The sequence below is a fragment of the Podarcis muralis genome, chromosome 7 (genome assembly GCF_964188315.1).
Source record: "Podarcis muralis chromosome 7, rPodMur119.hap1.1, whole genome shotgun sequence".
Taxonomy (NCBI): domain Eukaryota; kingdom Metazoa; phylum Chordata; class Lepidosauria; order Squamata; family Lacertidae; genus Podarcis; species Podarcis muralis.
In genome coordinates this window covers 89687805-89701033 of record NC_135661.1, presented here as the reverse complement: position 1 = coordinate 89701033, position 13229 = coordinate 89687805, and the positions used below count along the sequence as shown (strand labels likewise).

Below are 13229 nucleotides of genomic sequence, written 5' to 3'. Positions count from 1 at the left end.
CATCGGAGAAATGTTGGAGGGTATGGAGTTATGCAACTCCGTGAGCCAAGGAAATAAGTAACCATACGACCTTTAGAAGACATCTGAAGGCAGCCCTGTAGAGGGAAAAGTTTTTTTGGTTTTGTTTTAATGTTTGATTATCTGTTTTATATACAGTGGTACCTCTGGTTAAGAACTTAATTCGTTCTGGAGGTCCGTTCTTAACCTGAAACTTTTCTTAACCTGAAGCACCACTTTACCTAATGGGGCCTCCTGCTGCCACCGCGCTGCTGGAGCACGATTTATGTTCTCATCCTGAAGCCAAGTTCTTAACCCGAGGTACTATTTCTGGGTTAGCGGAGTCTTGTGACCTGAAGCGTCTGTAACCTGAAGCGTATGTATCCCAAGGTACCACTGTATGCTAAAAGCTACCCAGAGCGGCAGACGCGGGTGGTGCTGCGGGTTAAACCATAGAGCCTAGGACTTGCTGATCAGAAGGTCGGCGGTTCGAATCCCCGCGACGGGGTGAGCTCCCGTTGCTGGGTCCCTGCTCCTGCCAACCTAGCAGTTTGAAAGCACGTCAAAGTGCAAGTAGATAAATAGGTACCGCTCCGGCAGGAAGGTAAATGGCGTTTCCGTGCGCTGCTCTGGTTCACCAGAAGCGGCTTAGTCATGCTGGCCACATGACCCGGAAGCTGTACTCCGGCTCCCTTGGCCAATAAAGCGAGATGAGCGCCGCAACCCCAGAGTCGGCCATGACTGGACCTAATGGTCAGGGGTCCCTTTACTTATTATTAGCAGATTGTTAAGGTCCTCCGTGGGGTATACCAGAAAGGTCCTGTAGGTATGAGGGTCCTAGGCCGTATAGGGCTTCAAAAGCCCTCCTGAACAGCCATCTTTTTAACGACCACGGTGGGTCCCAAACAGCCCCAGAGTGGACTGACAGCATGCTTTAACCTGGGCAGGCTCCTTTGCCCCCGTGCCAACTTGGCCGGCGATCTCGGAAGCCGCGTTTGGCACCCTTTCGGGAACGAGCCGTCGGAAAGCCCAAACCAGGCTCTTTTCCCAGCTTGCTGACACAGCTCTGGCCCTGTGGCTTGGCAGGAGGTGCCTTTTTCCAATAGCTCACAGGCGCTTTTGGCTTGCAAGCCCAAAGCGTTCGGAAGGGGAGGCAGGGAGCAGGCTGAAGAGGTGCAGCCGAGCCGTTTGGGGACAGGCTGTTCCCTTGCGGTTTCCTCTGCAACCCGCGGCCAGAGCCGGGTGTTGGTGGTGCAGAAGGGTGTGAGGTGGGTGGGTGGAGGAATGAGACATCGCTGCAACCAGGGGGAAGGACCCAGGAGACGGCTGGCAGGCTGGACGATTTTGTCTCTTAGCAGCAAGAGGCTTTCCTTCTTGAAATATATATATAGAGAGAGAAAGGATCATACAGTTGTGATGCAACAGCTGCTTTTCCGGCCACAACTCCTGGGACTGAACGTCCCCTTCTTGCTCTGCCTGCCTGGAAAAAAACTATTGCAACACCTTCCTCCTGGGGCACTCGAAGATGGACTGGGTGGGGCAGTGAGAGAACAGAACAGCAGAGAAGACTGCATCCTCGTTTTTCCACCAAGCAGTTGGTCTTTTACCTTTCCCGCCCCGACCTGGCCACAGTGATCCATGCAACGGTCACCTCCAAGCTTGACTACTGTAACTCGCTCTACGCGGGGCTGCCCTTGAAGCTGTCCCAGAAACTCCAGCGGGTACAGAATGCTGCAGCGAGGCTCCTCACGGGGTCGCTGCCATGGGAGCATATTCACCCAGTGCTTTTCCAGCTGCACTGGCTCCCGGTGGAGTACAGGGACAGGTGTAAGGTGCTGGTTTTCACCTTTAAAGCCCTTCACGGCCTAGGACTGTCGTAGCTATGGGACCGCCTCTCCTGGTCTGCCCCACGGAGGACCTTAAGGTCCATAAATAGCAATGCCCGCCCGGGCCCTAAGGAAGTCAATTAGCCTCAACCAGAGCCAGGGCCTTTTCAACATTGGCCCCGGCCTGGTGGAACGCTGTGTCTCATGAGACCAGAGCCCTGCAGGATCTGATTTCTTTCCCCCGAGCCTGTAAGACAGAGTTGTTCTGCCTGGCCTTTGGTTTGGAATCAATTTGATTCCCTCCCCTTCTTTCCTTTTTCCTTCTGTGATGGAACTCCCATTTGGGGACTTCACTGACTTTTTCTGGGCCACGTAGGAACCAGTCTGGAAAGTTAGCCTTGGTGAAGACCTGACGTTTTCATCCCCACCGCCGAGACCCCATAACACCAGTCTTGAAAGACCTACATTGGCTTCCAGTACGTTTCCGAGCACAATTCAAAGTGTTGGTGCTGACCTTTAAAGCCCTCAATGGCTTCGGTCCAGTAGACCTGAAGGAGCGTCTCCACCCCCATCGTTCTGCCCGGACACTGAGCTCCAGCACCGAGGGCCTTCTGGCGGGTCCCTCATTGCGAGAAGTGAGGTTACAGGGAACCAGGCAGAGGGCCTTCTCGGTAGTGGCACCCGCCCTGTGGAACGCCCTCCCATCAGATGTCAAAGAGAAGAACAGCTACCAGACTTTTAGAAGACATCTGAAGGCAGCCCTGTTTAGGGAAGCTTTTAATATTTAACAGACCACTGTATTTTAATACTTTGTTGGAAGCTGCCCAGAGTGGCTGGGGAAATCCAGACAGATGGGCGGGGTATAAATAATAAATTATTATTATTATTATTATTGTTGTTGTTATTATTATTATTATTATTATTGAGACCCATCGGCTGCCCTCGCCTGGTTGAGCCGGCCGGTCAAAGCTGTTCCTGGTCTGTGGCTTCCAGGAGCTGCAGGGTGGGGACCAAAGGTAACTACCCCAGGAGCCAAACATGGTCCCCACCAGAGATACTACCCCTCCCCTAATGCCCAGAACACCACATATACCCCGGTCTGACCCAGTGTTGTGATGATCTTTCATTCTAAACCAGGGATGGGATCCTGCAGCCCTCCAAATGTGGTGACTCCAACACCCACCAGCCACAGTCAGTATGGCGATTGCGCAGGGATCGTGGGAGATGTAGTTTATTTACTGCATTCCTAGCTCAACCTAACCCCCAAGGAGAACAAAGCAGCACCCATAGTTCTTCTCCCTGTCTCCCATGTAATCCCTACAATTCGTTTGTTCATTTTCCACCTCTCCATTCTGAATCTCTGGCCCCGTATCTGCACAAACTTATTATCCCAAAATACAGACGTGCTTTTACACTCGCAAGACTGGATGCTTTTGCCATCTGCGGTACTCGAGGGTCGATTCCAAAAGGTCCCGCCTGAAAAACATCTTTGCCCCTGTGGAGATGGTAGCACCAAAACAGCGGCACACGTCCGCCTGTCTTGCGCTCTCTACAAAGACCTGGGGAACGAGATCATCACCCCACTCGTACTAACCATCCCAGGGCACTCAGCCACTGCCACAATGTCCTTTCTTCTATCAGATCAAAATGAGCAGATAACAGCAAAGGTTGCTAGGTTCATAGCAGGGGCAATCAGAATAAGGGCCACTAACTGACGGCTGATTCAGGACATTAAATTGTGCTCTTATACCAAATTCCCTTCTCTGCGTATACTGTAATGTTTTACTGTTGCTATGGCCATTGGCTAATGTGAATAAGGTTTTATCTGTCCCTATAACCCTGTGAGGTAGGTCAGGCTGAGAGGCAGCGATTGTCCAGGGTCATAGCTTCATGGCCAAGTGGAGATTTGAACCCCAGTCTCTCAGGTCCTAGCCCAACGCTCTAACCACTATGCCACACTGGTTCTCATCGAAAAACTGGCTCTCAGCCTTGTCGAGAAATGCCCAGAGTTCCACGGGTTCCCCTGCTCTGATCTAAATGAAAGCAACTGAGCTGGGAATTAAGAGAAGCAAAATGAACACTTTTATTTTTATTATTAGGAGCAAAATGGATTGGGGAAATAAATCACAAAGGAATCCTTTGCTGCTGTACAAAGTAACAGAACTGCCTTGCCTTGATCACCAAGAATGGCAGCCTAGAAGAGAACGAAGCTCTCTGAAAAGGTTAATGGGTAGGATCCGGACCTAGTCTTACTTAGAGTAGGCCCACCGAAATCAATGGAATGTAAGCTGGTTCCGGCAAGCTTACTCCCTTTCTGCCAGTGGGTCTTCAAGGCAGAACAGCTAGCGCAGAAGAGTGAACTCAGAAATAAGTCCCACTGAAACCAATAGGACTTACACCCAGGTAAACCTGTGGAGGACTGCAGCCTGAAGTCTGGACCCAACTCCAATGCCTTTTTTTTTTTATCCTGATAATCATAAAAGGACACACACTGGAAAACTAAAGGCAGTAACTGAGAAAGTCTTCCACAACAGGGGACAGGCCAGCTCTTCTCTGCGGTGGTAAAATCGCCTTTTCCCACAAAAACAGGGAGCAAAACCAACGAGAAATGGAAAAGGACACACTCTCCCAGGGCAGAAAAAAATAAAATGGCGAGCAGAGAGAACGCAGCGATGAAAACCAGACAAGACTGCAGTCCCTCCCAGATTCATGGTGGGAGGTGTGTGAAGAGACTTGCTTGCAGGGTCTCTTCTCCTGCAAGAAATAACTTAATTATTAATGCCAAGGGCACCCAATTTATGGACGGCAGGGTAGAGACAGGTTGAACTAAGGCTACTGGGTCAGATTTCTCCTTTTGTATTGGTTAGGAAAGGAAAATCCACAGGCGGGAGGCCTGTACAGGGTTCCAGGAAGTCTCTTTTGCAGAATTATGAGTTTGATCAATTTACAAACTTACACACACATTCGCACAGGCCCGTCTTCCAGAAAAAAGTCAAGGTGCGAGATTTAAAGGAGGAAATCAAAAGGGAACTGCAGATCCTTTCCGTGAGGGAGGTTTCTGCGTGGAGAGGACACCGCAATGGCAGGCGGAAAGGTTTGGCTAAGGAACCTGCAGAACTGTGGGGGGAGGGTTAGGCTTGCAGATTTGCTTCTTATGGGTGGTCCTCAAGCATCTCTCTCCCGAAAGGAAGAAAAAAGAGCAAAAATATTGACTGGCCAGCTCCAAAAAAAGACCCGCAGATTGCGAGGCCCCATAGATCAGGAGAATTTTAATTTGTTGTCCTTTCACAGCATCCTTCTCTGACAAGAGAACTGTTTGTAAGCGAAAAGGTTTTTGTGCATCTGACTTGAGCTCCTGGCGTTTCAGTTAGACGTTGTGGAACCAACGCGGACCCAGATGGAGACAAGTTCTGTCGGGAACCTGAACAGCACAGAGGACTCAGATGAAGACCTGGGCAGACTGGGAGGACTTTGCAAAGGAAGGAAGGAAGGAAGGAAGCCGAAGAGGTAGGACAACGAGGCTCCTTGCTCCTTGTCTGTCTGTCTGTGTTGACAGGACTGCCTCCTTCTGGTCATGCCGGGAACTGACTCTGGCCCAGCGGTCCAAACCAAAACGTCCGGCAGGGTCAGCTTGCAGGCGGCCCTAAAGGACGCCCTGGGAGGGGGCCTTTCCCGTGATCTTGTTGGAGCACTCCAGGAGGGCGTTGTGGATGTCTTTGGCGCAGGAGATCTGGGACTTGATCATGCTGAGGTACTGGGTGTAGGGCAGGCTCTCCGCCTGGACCGCGTCCGGCTTGGTGGCTGTCGGCACGAGGGTCGGGGAGTGCTTGGCGCTGTCAAAGCTCTGGGAGAGGCACTCGTAGGCCAGGCGCTGAGGAAGGGGAGGCGGATCGGAAGGAGAAGAGAGTTAGGAACTTGGCCTCGCCAGATTGGGCTGGGTATTCCAGCATCCTTTCTCCCCGAAACTGTGACCCAAGCAATAAAGCTTTCCCCTTGATGCTAGTCCCTGGGGCCTGCTACCCAGGGGTAGACTGCCTCTGTAGATGGAGGACCCATTTAGTACTCAAGGATAATAGCAGCCAATCAGTCTCTCTGTCTAACCAGGGACCCGGGGGCTTCATTTAGACCGTGAGAAAGGGTCTGGGGAACAGCAGGGCTTTTAAGTTTTCCAAAAATGGGGAAGAACATTGCAGCTGGGCAGCTATCTCAGATGGCATCAAATACAAGAATATTGGTGTGACTGCAGGAGCAGGGAGACATTTCCCCGCTTATGGTGGGAATGCCTCCCCCCCCCCCCGATGTTTTGGAAGAAATATACACAGTCATACAGGGTTACAGACCCTTCAGGTTGCGTTTTTTTGGCTTACGGACGTGCCGAAACCCGGAAGTACCGGAATGGGCTACTTCCGGGTTGTGGCGGCCGCTCATGCGCAGAAGCGCTAAATTGCAACCCGCGCGTGCGCAGACACGGCACTGCGGGTTGTGAACGTGCCTCCCGCATGGATCACGTTCAGAACCCGAGCGTCCACTGTAAACACATTCCCCATTCAAGCCTCCCCACAACTTTCCCTTTTGAATCAGAGAGTTTTAGCGTTAGGAGGAACCCCAAATGCTATCTAGTCCAACCCCCTGGAATGCAATTAAATTTGCGGGGCAATCAAACAGCAGCTTTCCAACCTAAGAAACTTCTTAACATGGCTGCAACAAGTACCACTTTGGCCCAGAAATGGAAAGCACTACAGGACTTAAGACCTCTCGTTGCGGTACAAGAATATGTAGGCTCTGGCTGCTGCAGAGAAAACAACTTGCACATTGTGCGTTTCTAAGGCTATGGAGATCCCAGAACACTCTTACGTCGCTTATGGGATCTTATTTCCTATGTGCCCAATGCAGATATGCAAAACTCTCCTGGGCCATCATGACGTTTCTTGCTCCTCTTATTTTTTGCTCCTTTATCTGCTGTTTATTTGAAAAACACAACCTCTGTACCGGCTCCTCTGCTTTCTAACCTCAATTGTGGGGTTTATTTGCGCTTCTGAATTTACATCAATACAGAACTGCACAAAATAAATAAATCCAAGTCACAACCTGCAGCACAAAGGATTGATTCCGCCTGCATTCTCCCATCTCAGTGCCAAATCCAGACTTCAGGGCTGCAACACCAAAGCCGGATTTTCACGCCCCACTCCCAACCCTGCTGCTTCTTCGCCTGACGAAAGAGATCTGGAGGACTTGGAAAGCCTGCTCGCTATTTTCCGGCACTGGGGTTGCTCCTAATGACGACGCTGCCCAGCTGTGAATTTGGGATTTAATTTCTTACTGCCTGACCTTTGCTTTGTACGTGCCTGTTTGTTTGTCTTTCAGTGCTCCCAAGCGCATGAACTTGCGGCGGTGAATCTCGCCAATGAATGATGTGCCGTGCAAAAGAAAAAGGAGGGAGTGTTTCATAAGGCCTGGTCCTGCTGCCAATATGGGACATTCTTGGGACACTCACCAGGCACAACTCCAGCTGGTCACACAAGGCGTAGAATTCCTCGAGGCTCTTGTCCACTCTCTGCACGGGGCCGTCGTTGCTTTTCCTGGAAGGAGAGGAAAGCCAATCTTTGATTTGCATTTAGGGGGGAGGGGGAGGAGGGGAGAGGAGAAAGAAGCCGGGCAAGGGGTAGGGGCACAAACTCACTGTCCGCTGTCGATGTTGGTGTTCTGGATGAAGTTCTGGGCAGCCACTTTCATCAAGCTCTGCAAACGCAAGAGGCAGAGAGTACAGTATATCGGCTTACAATTCGGGGGCGATAGACAGCTGTGGCAGGAAGAGGGCACATTTACCAAAGACCCACACCCCTCTGGAGCCTGGCCAGGTGTGCAAATATCATCGTACCATATGCTGGCGGTTTCTTAAAATGATGCAAAGTTTTGGTTTTAGCATGAAGCAAACAAGCACGTTTTCGAGACAAAACACCTGATCTGGGCTCGAAAGGGCAGTTTGCCCGGCCTCTTCTCAGTGGCTTTGTGACACTGGGAATCAAGACGGTTAGATAACCAAACCGTTAACTGGGAATGAATTAAGGCTGTTGGTCCAGCCACCTGCTCAGTGGCTCTGTGACAGCAGCCTGAGAGGGTGTTTGGAACAAAGAGTAGCTATTTTGGCTGGACCCCCAACACCCAGCGTGGCCAATGGCATGGCTGGATGGGAGCAACATCTGGAGGGCCACAGGTTCTCAGCAGCACCACTGGACTCCCGGGTAGAGTCTGACAAGAGCAGAACAGAGCAGTGTGTTGACTTTATTATTATTTCATCTGTATACTGCCCTTCATCCACAGAGCTCAGGGCAGCTCACAACATTAAAATACAGTAAGACACCCATTAATCTGGACACTAGACTTCTGCTGATGCAGCCTAGAATTGCATTTCCTTTTTATCGCTGCTGCATCACAGTGTTGGGTCATGCTAAGCGTGCAATCTGCTAAGACCACCCCGCTGCCCAATCCTTTTGGCAAGCCCTGCTGCCAAGCCAGTTCTCCCCAATCCTTTCATTCGGGCATCTGCTTATTCCTTTTGGATACCTTCTTATTATAGGTATGCAACAACAGCAGCATGGATGCTACTAGCCCAGAGAGGAATGGCAAACCAAGCTGTTAGACTATGCTGAAATGGCAAAACCGACCGGAAAGCTCAGGGACCAAGAAGACAAAAACTTCCAAGAAAGAATGGGGAAGATTCATAATTTATTTAGGAGACCACTGTAAGCAGATGAAAACGTGAGCAGGATTTTAATCTCGCTTGTAATGTAACAAATACTATGGACGATATGGATAGATATAAAATACAGTGGTGCCTCGCAAGACGAAATTAATTCGTTCCACAAGTTTTTTCTTCTTGCGAGTTTTTCGTCTTGCGAAGCACGGTTTCCCATAGGAATGCATTGAAAATCAATCATTGTGTTCCTATGGAAACCGCCTTCAGACCAGGTCCGGGGACAGTCTGTCCCCCGACCTCTTCTGAAGGCTGGGGGGGGGGGGGGACAAGGGCTTTTCTTCCCACCGCCAGCCTTCAGAAGGCTGTTCTGAAGGCTGGCGGTGGGAAGAAAAGCCCTTCTCCCCACCTCCCGCCCTGCAAGCTCCGGGGACAGGAGGGCTTTGCTGCCGACCGCCAGCATTTTAAAAGCCCCCGGGACGGCGGAGACTTCTCCGCTGTCCCGGGGCGATTTTAAAATGCTGGCGGGCGGCAGCAAAGCCTCCGCTGTCCCGGGGCGATTTTAAAATGCTGGCGGTCGGCAGCAAAGCCCGCCAGCATTTTAAGATCGCCCGGGACAGCGGAGAAGTCAGCGGTCCAGGACCTCTTCTGAAGGCCTGTGGTGGGCGAAAGTCTTTGCTCCCGACCGCCAGCATTTTAAAAGAGGTCCCCGGAGATTTCCCTATGGGCTTGCTTCTTGCGAAGCAAGCCCATAGGGAAATTCGTCTTGCGGAACGACTCAAAAACGGAAAACTCTTTCGTCTTGCGAGTTTTTCGTTTTGCGAGGCGTTCGTCTTGCGAGGCACCACTGTACAGATTACGAAATAATATGCAGTTGAAAATGTTGACACTAGGACCCATGGAGGGGATAGGGGGAAGTCTCAAGATTGCACTCTGAATCTTCAGGTTACAGACGCTTCAGTTTACAGACTCCGCTAACCCAGAAATAGTACCTCAGGTTAAGAACTTTGCTTCAGGGTGAGAACAGAAATCGTGTGGCCCCATTAGCTAAAGTGGTGCTTCAGAACAGTTTCAGGTTAAGAACGGACCTCCGGAACGAATTAAGTTCTTAACCCGAGGTGCAACTGTACTCTCTTTTTATGAATGTGTATTTGGTATGGTTATAAATTTATATTTGTAAAACCAAATAAAAATGTTTTTTTTTTTAAAAAAAGGAAATATTTTTATTATTACGCAGCTTCCGATTATGTTCCACAGAAACCGAGCCCCAGGGCACATTAAATTCTACCCCAAGGCCACAGCGAGTCAGAAATAGCTGGCTGGGAGCAAGCAGCGATTCCGAGAGCTGCGGTTTCGTTTCCAGGACCTCGCAAGGTCAGGAAACGCGAGGGCAAGCTCAAAGGTATCAAAACAAAACACACACAAAACTACCCAATCCTGGAAACCTGCCTGCCAACGCCTCCGGGTCCAAGGCGAAGCCTGTTCCGTTTCTCGTTCTAGGGATATTGACACAGGGATAAAGGTGCCCTCACCCCACCCCCCCGGGAGCTCATCCTGCCATGCTGATTCATTTACCAGAAGCCTTGGACACGAGCCCTGGGGGGCGGTGAAGCATCCATTCCCCACCACGGGACTCTGGCTCTCTTTGCCCCCGCGCCACACAGACCAAAGGAGGGGAGGGGGAAAAAGTTACTGCTTCAGCAGTTCATATATTTGGGCCAAGGACTGACGCTTCATTCTTTCGGAAAGAGTCAAGAGCCGTTTCAAAACGCGGGGATAAAAATAAAAAAAAGTCTGACTCGGCAAAGGGCTTTCCGGGAAAAACAAAGGCAAAAACGAAACCACACGTTTGCGAAACAGAAAGGGAAGGGAGGGCTGTGGAAGAGAGAGCGGAGCAGGGGAGGCAGGAGGAGCTTGCCTCAGTTCCCAAGAGGGGAGCGATGCCAAGGGGTTAGAGCTGCCGTTTCTCAGAGGTGGGCAGCTAGCTGCTCTGCAGCTTAGGTTTGGCAGAGCACATGTAGGAAGTTGGCTTTGGGGAGGGAGAATTGAAGGGCCTCACTGGGCTATCATAGAATCATAGAGTTGGAATAGACCCCAAGGGCCATCGAGTCCAACCCCCTGCCAAGCAGGAAACACCATCAGAGCACTCCTGACATACGGTTGTCAAGCCTCTGCTTAAAGACCTCCAAAGAAGGAGACTCCACCACACTCCTTGGCAGCAAATTCCACTGTCGAACAGCTCTTACTGTCAGGAAGTTCTTCCTAATGTTTAGGTGGAATCTTCTTTCTTGTAGTTTGGATCCATTGCTCCGTGTCCGCTTCTCTGGAGCAGCAGAAAACAACCTTTCTCCCTCCTCTATGTGACATCCTTTTCTATATTTGAACATGGCTATCATATCACCCCTTAACCTCCTCTTCTCCAGGCTAAACATGCCCAGCTCCCTTAGCCGTTCCTCAGCTCACAACAGATTCCGAAAGGGCCACTGCATTTCACGTGGCCTACTGGCCCCACATTTGAAGAACCAGTGTGGTGTGATGGACTCAGTAGAGGGCTCAAATCCACACTAAGCAATGAAGATGACCGGGCATGACCTTGGGCCAGTCACTGCCCCTCCTAGGCTAGCCTAAGATTCCACCAATGGTATCTCCGAAAAATTTGACACATCACTTGGGAAGACAGGCAAACTAATACCAGTGTACAGTGGTACCTCGGGTTACATACGCTTCAGGTTACATACGCTTCAGGTCACAGACCCTGCTAACCCAGAAATAGTGCTTCAGGTTAAGAGCTTTGCTTCAGGATGAGAAAGGAAATCTTGCTCCAGCAGAGCGGCATCGGGAGGCCCCATTAGCTAACGTGGTGCTTCAGGTTAAGAACAGATTCAGGTTAAGAACGGACCTCCGGAACGAATTAAGTACTTAACCTAAGGTACCACTGTACAATAGTCTGTTAAACATTAAAAGCTTCCCTAAAGAGGGCTGCCTTCAGATGTCTTCTAGAAGTCTGGTAGTTGTTTTTCTCTTTGACATCTGGTGGGAGGGAGTTCCACAGGGCGGGTGCCACTACAGTGGTACCTCGGGTTACATACCCTTCAGGTTACAGACTCCGCTAATCCAGAAATAGTACCTCTGGTTAAGAACTTTCCTTCAGGATGAGAACAGAAATTGCGCGGCAGCAGCAGGAGGCCCTATTAGCTAAAGTGGTGTTTCAGGTTAAGAACAGTTTCAGGTTAAGAACGGACCTCCAGAATGAATTAAGTTCTTAACCAGAGGTATCACTGTACTAGAAGAAGCAAAAATCACGAGTGTTGGAGCAATGATTCTTCAACATCAAATTTGTTGGACTGGCCGTGTTCTGCGGATGCCTGATGATCGTCTTCCAAAGCAACTACAGTGGTACCTCGCAAGACGAATGCCTCGCAAGACGGAAAACTCGCAAGATGAAAGGGTTTTTTGTTTTTTGAGCTGCTTCGCAAGACGATTTTCCCTATGGGCTTGCTTCACAAGACGAAAACGTAGAATCATAGAATTGGAAGAGACCACAAGGGCCATCGAGTCCAACCCCCTGCCAAGCAGGAAACACCATCAGAGCACTCCTGACATATGGTTGTCAAGCCTCTGCTTAAAGACCTCCAAAGAAGGAGACTCCACCACACTCCTTGGCAGCAAATTCCACTGTCGAACAGCTCTTACTGCCAGGAAGTTCTTCCTAATGTTTAGGTGGAATCTTCTTTCTTGTAGTTTGGATCCATTGCTCCGTGTCCGCTTCTCTGGAGCAGCAGAAAACAACCTTTCTCCCTTGCAAACGTCTTGCAAGTTTGTTTCCTTTTTCTTAACACCGTTAATACAGTTGCGACTTGACTTCGAGGAGCAACTCATAGAACGCGGTGTGGTAGCCTTTTTTGAGGTTTTTAAAGACTTTGGTGATTTTTGAAGCTTTTCCAAAACTTTCCCGACACCGTGCTTCGCAAGACGAAAAAAATCGCGAGACGACAAAACTCGCGGAACGAATTAATTTCGTCTTGCGAGGCACCACTGTACTCTATTCCGAACTTAAAAATGGAAAGCATGATGCTGGTGGTCAACAAAAGAGGTTTAAAGACGCTCTGAAGGGAAATATAAAAAAATGTAGTATATACACCGACAAAATAAAAGAAATACAGTAAAAAAAAAAAATGTTCCCGCTCTCAGGGACTAGAAACCCACCTAAGTAAACGCACAGAGCTTAAGCTCCGCCCACCAGCTTTGCCCCGCCCCTTTCCTAACCCCGCCCCTCCGTCTCCACGGAAACGGTCCAGTGGCCCCGCCCCTTTCTCCTGGCCCCGCCCCTCACCTGCAGGCTTTCCTTGAGCTGCGGCAGCAGGAGGCGAAAGCGCTGCACGGGGTCGAAGTCCTGCGCCTGCGCGGGAGGCTGGAGCCCGCCGGGCGCCTGGCCGACCGTTAGAGAAGCCGCTCCGGCCGCGGCCTGCGCCGAGCCGGGGTGCCCTCCTCCCGCCGCCGCGCCGCCGCCCGAGGGAGGCCCCACCTGCGCCTGCAGGAGCGTCAGCTGCGCCGGCTGCGCTTGAGGCGGCTGCTGAGGCGCCGCCATCTTGCCTCCCCCTCAGCGCGCTCGGCTCCGTAGTTCCTCTCGACTACCTCTCCCGGCATGCAGCGCGGGGCGCAGGCGCGGGCGGGGAGGATCCCGGCATGCACTGCGCACGAGAACTCTCCTG

At 50.9% G+C, this 13229-nt stretch overlaps 1 protein-coding gene across 1 annotated transcript; it reads right to left on the bottom strand.

Moving 5' to 3' along the window:
• Positions 1-3882: 3882 nt before the first annotated feature.
• Positions 3883-13149, bottom strand: MED29 (mediator complex subunit 29). Its single transcript, XM_028741857.2, has 4 exons — positions 12851-13149; positions 7504-7562; positions 7318-7402; positions 3883-5694 (listed from the first exon to the last, which is right to left on the bottom strand). Exons 1-4 carry the CDS (start codon positions 13103-13105, stop codon positions 5467-5469), a joined length of 627 nt encoding a protein of 208 aa, XP_028597690.2. The 5' UTR covers positions 13106-13149; the 3' UTR covers positions 3883-5466.
• Positions 13150-13229: the final 80 nt, after the last annotated feature.